The sequence below is a fragment of the Ursus maritimus genome, unplaced genomic scaffold, assembly GCF_017311325.1.
Source record: "Ursus maritimus isolate PB19 unplaced genomic scaffold, ASM1731132v1 scaffold_6, whole genome shotgun sequence".
NCBI classification, from domain to species: Eukaryota; Metazoa; Chordata; class Mammalia; order Carnivora; family Ursidae; genus Ursus; species Ursus maritimus.
The window spans coordinates 55,950,500-55,962,710 of record NW_024426774.1 but is presented as its reverse complement, the minus strand read 5'-3'; the positions used below and the strand labels follow the sequence as shown (position 1 = coordinate 55,962,710).

Here is a 12,211-nt window from a genome sequence, read left to right as displayed (position 1 = left end):
AAGTCCCCTACTACTATTGTATTGTTATCAGTGAGCTTCTTTATATTTGTTATTGTTTTATATATTTGGGTGCTCCCACGTTGGGGGCATAAATATTTAAAATTGTTGGATCTTCTTGCTGGATAGTCCCCTTTATTATGATATCGTGTCCTTCTTCATCTCTTGTTACAGCCTTTGGTTTAAAATGTAGTTTGTCTGATAGAAGTGTTGCTATTCTGGCTTTCTTTTGACATCCATTTGCATGGTAAATGTTTCTTTATCCCTTCACTTTCAATCTGCAGGTGTCTTTAAGTCTAAAATGGGTCTCTTGTAGGCAGCATATAGATGGGTCTTGTTTTTTTATCCATTCTGACATCCTGTGTCTTTTGAGTGGAGCGTTTATTCCATTTACATTCAGAGTAATTATTGATATGTATTTGTTGCCATTTTATTATTTGTTTTGTCATTTCTGGAAATTTTTTCTCTTCCTTTCTAGTCTTAGTCACTTTTGGTCTTTCCCATTCAAAGAGTCCCCTTTAATATTTCTTGCAGGGCTGGTTTAGTCGTCATGAACTCCTTTTGTTTTTGTTTGTTTAGGAAACTGTCTTTCCTTCTATTCTGAACAATACCCTTGCTGGCTAGAGTATTCTTGGCTGCAGATTTTTCCCATTCAGTATGTTGAATATATCATGCCACTTTCTTGTGGCTTGCCAAGTTTCTGTGGAGAGTTTTGCTGCTAACCTTATGGCTCTTCCCTTGAGAGTTAGGAACTTCCTTTGTCTTGCTGCTTTTAGATTTTTCTTTATCACTATATTTTGCAAATTCAACTACAGTATGTCTTGGTGTTGGCCTGCTTTTGTTGATTTTGATGGAAGTTCTCTGTGCCTCCTGGATTTGGATATTTGTTTCCTTCCCCAGGTTAGGGAAGTTTTCAGCTGTAATTTCTTCAAATACACCTTCTGTCCCTTTTTCTTTCTCTTCTTCTGGGACTTCTATGATACAAATGTGACCACATTTTATGGATTCACTGAGTTCCCTAAGTCTACTCTTGTGATCTGTCATTCTTCTTCCTCCTTTGTTCAGCTATATTTTTCTATAATTCTATTGTCTATGTCACTTATTCATTCTTCTGCTCCTTCCATCCTTCCATTATATCCAGTCAGTTTCAAATCTCAGATATTGCATTTTTCATTTCTGCCTGATTGGGGGTTTTTTTGTTTTGTCTTTTATTTTGTTTTGTTTTGTTTGTTTGTTTGTTTTAGCTCTTTTATCTCTGTGGTACGGGTTTCCCTGATAACTTCCATGCTTTTCTCAAGCCCACGGAATATCTTTATGATTGTTGCTTTAAATTCTGCATCAGGCATATTATACATATCTGTTTCGATTAGATCTCTGGCTGTGACCTTTTCTTGTTCTTTCTTTTGGGATGAATTCCTCCATCTTGGCATTTTGTCTAGGTCTGTATCTTTTTCTCTGTGTTAGAAATCCTATTATGCTTCCTGCTTCTGTGAATAATGGCTTTATGAAGAAGAGGTCATATAATGTCCAGGGCCTGGTGCTTCAGGAAGTGTCTCTGGTGCTGTGTGTTTTGGCTGCTCCATCCCTCAAGTCAGTTGTCTGTAGAGGCTCTTCTTGCCTGTAGAGGCTCTTCTTGCCTGTAGTGGACAGTGCTTGGACCTTGGCCAGAGTTTGGCAAGTTTTAACTAGGTGCGCTCTGGTCTGCTTATTAAATGAGACCTGATGCTATTTCCACTAGAACTGAAGCTTTGCAGAGCTCTATGGTTGGTAGTTGTGGTGTGTGCAGGGGTTTGTACTGGTCTTCTGGGGAAGCAGCCTGCTGTACTGGTCCTTAAGCACACCTGCCTGAAAAAAGCAATACCAGCAGAGCACAGGGGAATGGAACCTAGTGTAAGCAGGTTAGGCAGCCAGTATTGGTGCTGTGCTGTTTACTGAAGTTGGTTTATGCTGAGGAGCAGGGGAGAAAAATGGTGCCAGCCAGCTCCTTTGTCCCTGGAGAGGGAAGTCCGTGCTTGTTGCTCTCAGGGAAACCCTCCTGGAAGAGCGAATAACTGAATAATTTCCCCTTGTGCATCACAGGTGTTTTTCAGATTGCTGTTTTCGCAGTGTCTGTCTCTGGGTTGCTTGCTAACTGGAGCAACACAGAACACTTTGGGCTCTATTGCAGCCAAGCCTGCTGACTTTTAAAACTCCACACTTTAGGAACCTGATGTGGTGGGGACCTGCGTTGGTCTTCTGGGTGAGGGTCTTGCCGTGCTGGGACCAATGCACGTTTGACCCAGAAGGGTAATTGTGCCAGAGTGCAGGGGTGTGGGATTTGTGGCAAAGCAGGCTAAACAGCCAGTATCCGGCTTAGCCACCTTCAGCACTGTCTCTGTGCCTGTGCTGAGGGGTGAAGGAGTAAAATGGTATCTGCGGGCTCCTTTGTCCCCAGAGAGGCAGTGCCACCTCTCACAGATGCACTTCAAGAAGAGAGAACAGTCTTCCCACCATGCATCCTAGGAGATCCTCAGATCACACAGTATGCCCCAGGGTTGATTGCCTGCCTTCTCTCTAGGAGTAGGGCAGTGGCCTTAAGTCGCTATCCCAGCCAAGGCCATGAACCTCCAAAACTCTACTCTTTGAGCCCTGCTGGTTGCAAAACACAAAAATCAGAAAATCAGCCCCTCTTGTTTTCCCAGCCAATGGTTTTGGGGAAGTGTTCTCCTGGTGCATTCCGTGGTGCATTCCACTCTCTCGCCTTTCTCTGCAACAAGTCCCTCCTATCTGCAGCACCTGAGATCCCTTTCTTCCCTAAACAATGTCTCCGTGCTTCCTACCTTCCTTGATGTGGTCTTTTCCCTCCCTGTAGTTGCCCAATTTGTTCTACAGTCCTCAGGTCAATTTTTTGGGTACCCAGAATGAATTGATAGCTAGCTGTGTGTGAGTGACAAGGCAAGCCTAGGGTCCTCCTAATACACCACCCTCTTAGCTCCCCCTGCCTATATATATTACTTTTGCCCTTTGCAGTTAAAAAATACCCCAAAGTCTTGAAACTTCCTAGAATTTCTAAAAAAAATTGTAGATTACAGTAAGTTTTAGTTGGCATCTTCTCTTCGTAGTTACCTCCTACTTCATGGGATCACTTGCTATCTGTAACTACCCTTTTGTTTGTTTGTTTCTTGTTATTGTCATTTGAGTTTTCTGCTAATTCTTTTATTGTAATCTCTTTACTGGGTTTTAAAGTACACAACTGCAATGAGAGTATTACCATTTTACATCTCTTCAGCATTTTGGAAATTGCTACAGGTTTTAGTGGAAGGTCAGTAGGTATGGGACTTCAAGAGGCAAAGATAGCAAAACTAAAAAACAATGCTATAAGTAAATACATAGGAATTGAATAACTGAGAAGTGACTTATAATATGTGTTTTAAATAACTTTTTAATTTTAGGACAGTTTGATTTATAGAAAAGTTGCAAAGAAACACTGTGTTTTTAACTAGAAACATTATATAGCTATCCAAGCTGGGTTTTGTTACCTATGCTGAGTCAAAAGAAGCACAAAATAATTGCTGAAAGTGCTGATGGAATTTTTATCCCAAGCTTAAAATGGAAAATAAATAAAAGATAGCTGAGAAGAAACATGGAAATGCCAGAAGAGTACCTATGACTAGACTGAATGTGGAAAATGGTGGAAGTAAACCATTAAACAAAGATTTCTATTTATAGATGGGCATGTTTAAGATAAGTGTCTTCATTGTACATAGTCCTAAAGCCTTCAGGAGATTGGAAAGTTTTCTGTTCTTTCTAAAGAGCATGAAAGAAACACCAACCCAAAAGTTTTTGTTTTTTAATGAATCAAACCCTTAAGCATTTTTCATTTAAAAATATTCATAAAAACCTATATATGCAAAGCTCTATATGGCTAATATTTATCATCAGTGTTGGGTGCTTATATGTCACATGTTGTACTGAATCCTTTATGTTTGTGATCTCATTTAATATTCACAATAGACCTGGAAGACCGGCCACTATTCTCATTTTACAAAAGAGGAAACAAGTTTAGAGTTAGTAACTTGCCTAAGAGGAAGAACCCTGATGTGAACCAGGTAGTCCAAAAACCTGGTTCTTTGGTATCCTTTAGTTACAGTAATAGAGCTCTTCAGGAAGTATAGAGTCTCCAGAGCACAGAATGTCTGTATCTTCAGAGCATAGAATATGGTGTTATGTGCTTATCAATAATGCAATAGCAATATTAAAATAATAGTAGCAAGAATAGCAATAGAAATAATAATGGCAAACATTTATTCAGCACTAACATGCCAACCATGTTCTCAGCTCTTTACATGATCCTCACACAACTCTGGAGCTCACTATTATCTTTGTTTCACAGTGGAAAACTCCTGGAGAGTAAGAGGGATTGAATTGTCCACACAACTTTACTTAGCTAATGAGTGAGTGGCAGAACCAAAATTTGGTCCACATTTGTCCGAGCTTAGACCCTTAAGCACTACGGTGTGTTATTGAACAATGACCAGTTGCCATCAATGAAAGACCTGAAAGTCTTTAAAGCTTAGTTTTCCCATCATTTTTCCAGTCCTTGAGTAGAACTGTTGAGTAGGTTCCACTCCTTTCCTTAGAGTTTAAAGTACCTTCACTTCTCTTTGAGGTTCTCCCAGCAACACATTTAACAAATACTTTTTGAAGAGCGGTGTGGTGGACATTGATCCAGGCACTGGCATACAAGTGAACAAGATGGACAAGGGCCTAACACTCATTGAACTTCATTCTAGTGGGAGAGAGAAAATATAAATGCATACATAAGTGAGATAATGTAAGGATTAACTTCCTATTGCTGCTTTCCTGGCCCAGGCTTATCCTTAGCAGTCACATCTCCCTGGCCGAAGTCTTTGTCTGGTTTACCTGTCGCACCAAATGAGGCTATGAAAGGCTCTTTTATTCATTACTTTTATTACACAAATTTATCAAACATGTACTATTTTAAGTATTGGAAGTAAAAAAATAAAGACAGTCACTTCTTTTAAAGAGGTTACAATTTTGTCCAATGCTTCCCAACCTCTCCTGTATAGTGATATACCTAAAAAATTAATGGGATAAATACAAGGGGTTCTTTATCTGGGAGGGGGGCACTTTTGCTACCTCAGGTTCTGCCCAACTGCCTTGAGGGCTAAGGAAATCAACAACACAGGCATGCAGTAGTAAATTGGTTTGGAATTTTTGATTTAGTGGGGAGATGTTGGCACAAAGATAGGTTTATAGTACAGTAGGATAATGTCCATAAGGGTAGTTCTTTTTTTTTTTTTTTTTTTAGGTGTGATCTTTATTTATTTATTTATTTATTTTTTTTAAATGATTTTTTATTATATTATGTTAGTCACCATACAGTACATCCCCGGTTTCCGATGTAAGGCTCGATGATTCATTAGTTGTGTATAACACCCAGTGCACCATGCAATACGTGCCCTCCTTACTACCCATCACCGGTCTATCCCATTCCCCCACCCACCTCCCCTCTGAAGTCCTCAGTTTGTTTCTCATAGTCCATAGTCTCTCATGTTTCATTCCCCCTTCTGATTACCCCCCCTTTCTTTATCCCTTTCTTCCCCTACCGATCATCCTAGTTCTTATGTTCCATAGATGAGAGAAATCATATGATAGTTGTCTTTCTCTGCTTGACTTATTTCACTTAGCATTATCTCCTCCAGTGCTGTCCATGTTGTAGCAAATGTTGAGAACTCGTTCTTTCTGATAGCTGAGTAATATTCCATTGTATATATGGACCACAACTTCTTAATCCAGTCATCTGTTGAAGGGCATCTCGGCTCCTTCCACAATTTAGCTATTGTGGACATTGCTGCTATGAACATTGGGGTGCATATGGCCCTTCTCTTCACTACGTCTGTATCTTTGGGGTAAATACCCAGTAGTGCAATGGCTGGGTCATAGGGTAGCTCAATTTTTAACTTTTTAAGGGACCTCCACACTGTTTTCCAGAGTGGCTGTACCAACTTGCATTCCCACCAACAATGTAGGAGGGATCCCCTTTCTCCACATCCTGTCCAACAATTGTTGTTTCTTGCCTTGTCTATTTTTGCCATTCTAACTGGCGTAAGGTGGTATCTCAGTGTGGTTTTGATTTGAATTTCCATAAGGGTAGTTCTGAAGACACTTCACTAACTGGCTTCTACCTAACCAACTAGAGAAATTAACTAATGTTCTTCATTTTCTTTGAATACTTGGGTCTACACTTCATTGTAAATTCTTCTCTTGTTAGTGGAATAGCTTGTTCACTAAAAGATAATTTGTTTATTCCCAAACCTGTTCATACTAGTTAAATTTGTTGTAATGGCATAATGTAGTTTTTTTTGTAAACTAATGAAGTGGGTTTAAAATAGTTATTTATGAAAATTGAGTTGAATGTTTTGGGGGAAAAGCAATTGTTAAGTTAGGTGTGGGTGAAGAGATTAAGAAAATTGCATAAATCTAGAATGATCTTTGCATGCAGATTGTTTTATAGATGACTATGTTCTTGGTCCACTTTGAAGAATTGAAACTGGAAATCATAGATGGTATATATATATATTTTTTTAAAGATTTATTTATTTATTAGACAGAGACAGCCAGTGAGAGAGGGAACACAAGCAGGGGGAGTGGGAGAGGAAGAAGCAGGCTCCCAGCGGAGGAGCCTGATGTGGGGCTCGATCTCATAACGCCGGGATCACGCCCTGAGCCGAAGGCAGACGCTTAACCGCTGTGCCACCCAGGCGCCCCTAGATGGTATATTTTTGGTGTGGTTTACATAAGATGATATACCTCTGGTCAGCACATACCATATCTAAGGAAAAGATCTTGAATGAATGCACAAAAATTGATAGAGTTTATGTACTTAAAACTTTTTCATAATTCTCTGTTTAGACTTATTTTTTTTTAATTAAAAAAATTTTTAAACCTCTCCAGAATGTTTTAAATAAATGGGTTTCTGGTATTTGTACCAAGTGTAGAAGGAGAAGGAGCAGAACTGAGAACATTAGAACTGAGGCTTAAAGTATAAGTAAGCGTTTGCCCAAAAAGTCAGGTGGACATTTCAGGTTTAAGAGAACAAGGTGTGCAAAGGCCCAAAGGCACAAAAGAGTGGAAAGTGCTCTAAGAACTACAGTTTTCTTAGTACTGCTGGAGAGTAAGACTGGAAATGAGTGGAAGATGAAGGTAGACAAGGTATACTTACTTTGTATACAGATCATGTCTGCAATTCATTGTCAGGAGGGATCAGTTTGGCTGAACCAAGATGATGGAAAATACGGGAGATGGGAGGTCCTTAGCCTTATAGTAGGCAGTTGGAATCTATTTTTAGGAGGCAGGTAAGGGCTGGCTGTTCTTTAAGTTATTATATCCTAAACTCCAAATTACATAGGAAATTCAGACTACTTAGAGTTCTTGGTCACCATTACAAAAATGGTTACTTTTAATTTTTTCTATTTTGTTTTTGTTTTTAGCTACTTTTATTAGGGCTAACTGACCTTTTTGCAGTTTAGTTTCTATATGTTGATGATCTGTTTTGAGCAAACTTTCATAGTTTAAAATATCTAATCTCATGATCTTAGGCTATAATATTGTCAATCATATGCTTAGTCAACAGGTATCTGAGCAGTTACCTCATGCTCAGTGTCATTCGCTAATATATTCCACCATTACAAAACCAACTACATGTGTATACTGAATTTATTCTCTTTCAGTATATTAACACTCCCCCCGCCCTGCCCCAGTTTAGCAGCAATGGCAATGAAGTCAAGAACACAGATTCCAGAGTTTTAAATCCCAGCTTCATTACTTTATAGCCACATAACATTGGACAGGTTATTTAACTGTGTTAATCTTCAATTTCCTTACTCATATAAAGTAGACATAATAAAAGCAGGATTTTAGTAAGGATTATTGAGAATGCAAGTAAAGTATTTACTGTATCCAGGCACTCTGATAAAGACTTAATAAATGTACATTCAACAAATATTTATTAAGTACTTTGTAGATATTAGGTGCTATCCTGGGTACAGTAAAAACAACAGAATTAAGATTACAGACAGAATTCCTTTTTAAAATTCTATAACTTTATTCTATAACCTTTAGGATTGCAGGAGGTCTGTACCCTGTCAAGCCAGTGAGAATAAACAACTTAATGTCCTCCATGATGAAGATGATTAGCTGTACCATTCTGTTTGGGTTTTATTGAGCATCCACATTGTGAAAGCCCTAGGGTATATGCAGAATTGTGTTTAACCAGCAAGTCCAACCATGTTTGCAGCCTCTTTATCTACTAAACTCGAGATATATGTGAGGGGTTGCCTCATCTCAGAGGACTACCATAGCTATTAAAAGAATCAGGTGCCCATTCTTATACTATGGGGAACTGTAGGTACCTAAAGGGGTATGTGTGTTCATTGCGGGGTGTAAAGTTCAGTGAGCTGGGGAAGCTTTGCGGAATGTTGCTGGCATTGGCTTGTCAAAGCTTAAGTGAAATAGTAGGAAGGATGGCTGATGACCATTAGGATTTGTTCTTTGATCATCTGTCATTGAGCAAGGGTTTTTCCACTTTGGAAATCAGATGTTTTTTCTTAGTTTTGGTGGTGGGAAATAATGACCCAAACTCATCAATTGAAGGAAATATATTAGTAGGAACAATTGATAAGAGTCTGTGGGTTGGGAGTTTGTACAGTTATATCAGTTTGTTATTTCTGGAGATTCTTCTATGGTTGGACATGTAGGTTGATGCTAATTTTCTCTAGTATAAAAATCCTGTGGGAGTTAAGATGGCAGAGGAGTGGGGAAACCTAATTTCATCTGGTCCCTGGAATTTAGCTAGATATCAAATCATTCTGAACACCTGCGAAATCAACTGGATATCTAAGAAAATAATTGCTGCAATTCTACAACTAGAAAAATGACCATTTTTTGCAAGGTTAGGAGGTACAGAGATGTGAATCTGAGGCGATATACTGGAAGATAAACCACAGGGGGAGGAAGCCTCCATAAGCTGGGTACCGGAAAGTGTTTTAAGCAGCAGATTGCAAAATTCGAACTTTTAGAAGTCTGCCTGAAAGGTGCTTGGGAAGCAGGGCAGAATCCTAGGTGGGACAGCATGGTCTCAGGAACCCCCGGGGTCACAAAAAGAATGGGAGTGCCTAAGTGTGGCAGAGTTCCCAAGCATTGGAACGAGGAAGGCAGCTGAAAACAGCAAGTCCAGGTGCCAGCTTTCTGCTCATTGTAGCCATAAACCTCAGACAGCTGCACGGTCAACCAACCACTCTCTGAGCAGGGGCCCAGCAAGCGACAGAACCTTGATGAGAACCCTCCTCCCTTCCTTAGGAGGAGTGGGGTGGGTGAGCACCGCAGGAGTCTGTAAAGTTTGGAGATTCAAAATGGGGTTCTCTGCCTAAGATAAAAATGCTCAGTCACAGGCTGGGTGAACACCGTTTGATCGGAAAACAGGGAAACAAGAGCAACTGACTGCTTTTTTGTGAGGGTGCACTGAAGAGCGGGGCGGGGGGAGGGGGGCGCAAACTTTCAGTTCTGGGGCTAGAGAGGGAGCTGCCATTTTTATCTTCCAAATTGGTGCTGAAAGACTTCAGGGAACTAAAGCCACATAGAGCAATCTGGAGCTGCTTGCACTGAGCCCAGCCCTCTAATTAAGGGCAATGCAACTCCACCCAAGCAAGATGCCTTAGAATCAGTGTTAACAGGCCCCTCCCCAAGAAGACCAGCAGGAACATCTGGCTAATACTAAACTCACCTATCCTAGAGAGCTGCAAGATTCCAGCTCTTGGGGAAAACAGCATATAGCATTCATGGTTTTTTCTTATGATTCTTTAGTCTTTTGTTTTTTTATTTTATTTTATTTTATTTTATTTTATTTTATTTTATTTTATTTTATTTTATTTTATTTTATTTTATTTTATTTTATTTTATTTTATTTTATTTTATTTTATTTTATTTTATTTTATTTTATTTTATCCCATTCCCCCACCCCCCTCCCCTCTGAAGCCCTCAGTTTGTTTCTCAGAGTCCTTTGTTTTTAAATTTTTTTCCCTTTCCAACTATTTACTTATTTCAGAAATTCTTTTTTTTTAATAAATTTTCATTTCTACATTTACATTTTATTTTATTTTTTCCTTTTTGGCTTCCTTTCATGTATTCAACTGTGTGTGTGTGTGTGTGTGTGTGTGTGTGTGTGTGTGCCTCCAAAACCTTTGGGTTGCAGCAAAGGCAGTCCTAAGAGGGAAGTATATAGCAATACAAGCCTTTCTCAAGAAACAAGAAAAGTCTCAAATATACAACCTAACGTTATACCTTATGGGGCTAGAGAAAGAAGAGCAAATAAAGTCTAAATCCATCAGGAGAGGAAAAATAATAAAGATTAGAGCAGAAATCAGTGTAATAGAAACCAAAAGAACAGTAGAACAGATTAACAAAACTAGGAGCTGGTTCTTTGAAAGAATTAACAGGCTTGATAAACTCCTAGACAGACTTATCCAAAAAAAAAAAAAAAAAAAAGAGAGAGAGGACCCAAATAAATAAAATCATAAATGAAAGAGGAGAGATCACAACCAACACAAAAGAAATACAAATAATTATAAGAACATATCATGAGCTACTGTATGCCAACAAATTAGGCAATCTGGAAGAAATGATGCATTCCTAGAGATGTATAAACTACCAAAACTGAACCAGGAAGAAATAGAAAACCTGAATAGACTCGTAACCAGCAAAGAAATTGAATCAGTAATCAAAAATCTCCCAAAAAACAAGAGTCCAGGACCAGATGGCCTCCCAGCAGAATTCTTCCAAACAGTTAAAGAAGAATTAATACCTATTCTTCTGAAACTGTTTCAAAAAATAGAAATAGAAGGAAAACTTCCAAACTCTTTCTGTGAGGCCAGCATTACATTGATAGCAAAACCAGACAACCACCCCACCAAAAAGGAGAATTAAGTCCAATATCGCTGATGAACATGGATGCAAAAATTCTCACCAAGATACTAGCCGATAGGCTCCAATAGTACATTAAAAGGATTATTCAGCACCAAGTGGGATTTATTCCTGGGCTGCAGGGGTGGTTCAACATCCACAAATCAATCAATGTGATACACTACATTAATAAAAGAAAGCACAAGAATCATATCCTTTCAAATGCAGAAAAAGCATTTGACAAAATACAGCATCCTTACTTAATTAAAACTCTCCACCACGTAGGGATAGAGGGAACATACCTCAATATCATAAAAGGCATATATGAAAAACCCACAGCAAATATCATTCTCCGTGCAGAAAAGCTGCTTTCAGCTTTTCCCCTAAGGTCAGGAACACAACCAGGATGTCCACTCTTAACCACCGTTGTTCAGCATAATACTAGAAGTCCTAGCCTCAGCAATCAGACAACAAAAAGAAAAGGTATCCAAATCAGCAAAGAAATCAAACTCTCACTCTTCACAGATGACATGATACTGTATGTGGAAAACTCAAGAGACTCCATCCCAAAATTGCTAGAACTCATACAGGAATTCAGCAAAGTGACAGGATATAAAAATCAATGCACATAAATCAGTTGCATTTCTATACACTAATGATAAGACAGTAGAAAGAGAAATCAAGGAATCGATCCCCTTTACAGTTGCACCAAAAACCATACGATACCTAAGAATAAACCTAACCAAAGAGGTAAAGGATCTGTACTCTGAAAACTACAGAACACTTATGAAAGAAATTGAGGAAGACACAAAGAAATGGAAAAACATTCCATGCCCATGGATTGGAAGAAAAAATATTGTTCAAATGTCTGTCCTACCCAGAGCAATCTACACATTCAGTGAAATCCCTATCAAAATACCTTCAACTTTTTTCACAGAGCTGGAACAACTAATCCTAAAATTTGTATGGAACCAGAAAAGACCCTGAATAGCCAAAGGAAAGTTGAAAAAGAAAACCAAAGCTGGTGGCATCACAATTCTGGACTTCAAAGCTGCAGTCATCAAGACTGTATGGTACTGGCACAAAAACAGACACATAGATCAGTGGAACAGAATAGAGAACCCAGAAATGGACCCTCAACCCTATGGTCAATGGTCAACAAAGCAAGAAAGAATAGCCAATGGAAAAAAGACAGTCTCTTCAAGAAATGGTGTTGGGAAAATTGGACAGCCACATGTAGAAGAATGACACTGGA

The 12,211-nt window shown here is 38.9% G+C and overlaps 2 protein-coding genes across 6 annotated transcripts in view; one reads left to right on the top strand and one right to left on the bottom strand.

Moving 5' to 3' along the window:
- The window catches only part of VPS54 (VPS54 subunit of GARP complex), a 136,079-nt gene that overhangs the window by 12,637 nt on the left and 111,231 nt on the right, over window positions 1–12,211 (bottom strand). The window contains exon 23 of one of the 3 annotated variants that reach the window (XR_005832955.1): window positions 4,629–4,765. The exons of 1 other annotated variant lie outside the window; for it this stretch is intronic. Coding sequence is in view for 1 of the 2 variants with exons in the window: in XM_040623419.1 (XP_040479353.1) it covers window positions 4,744–4,765 (22 nt within the window). In the remaining variant the exon portion in view is untranslated. Of the gene's footprint in view, window positions 1–3,562; window positions 4,766–12,211 lie in introns of those variants that run through there. One more of the 3 variants, XM_040623419.1, reaches the window with a different exon arrangement.
- Window positions 1–12,211, top strand: part of UGP2 (UDP-glucose pyrophosphorylase 2) — a 67,746-nt gene that overhangs the window by 29,675 nt on the left and 25,860 nt on the right. The window lies entirely within an intron of this gene.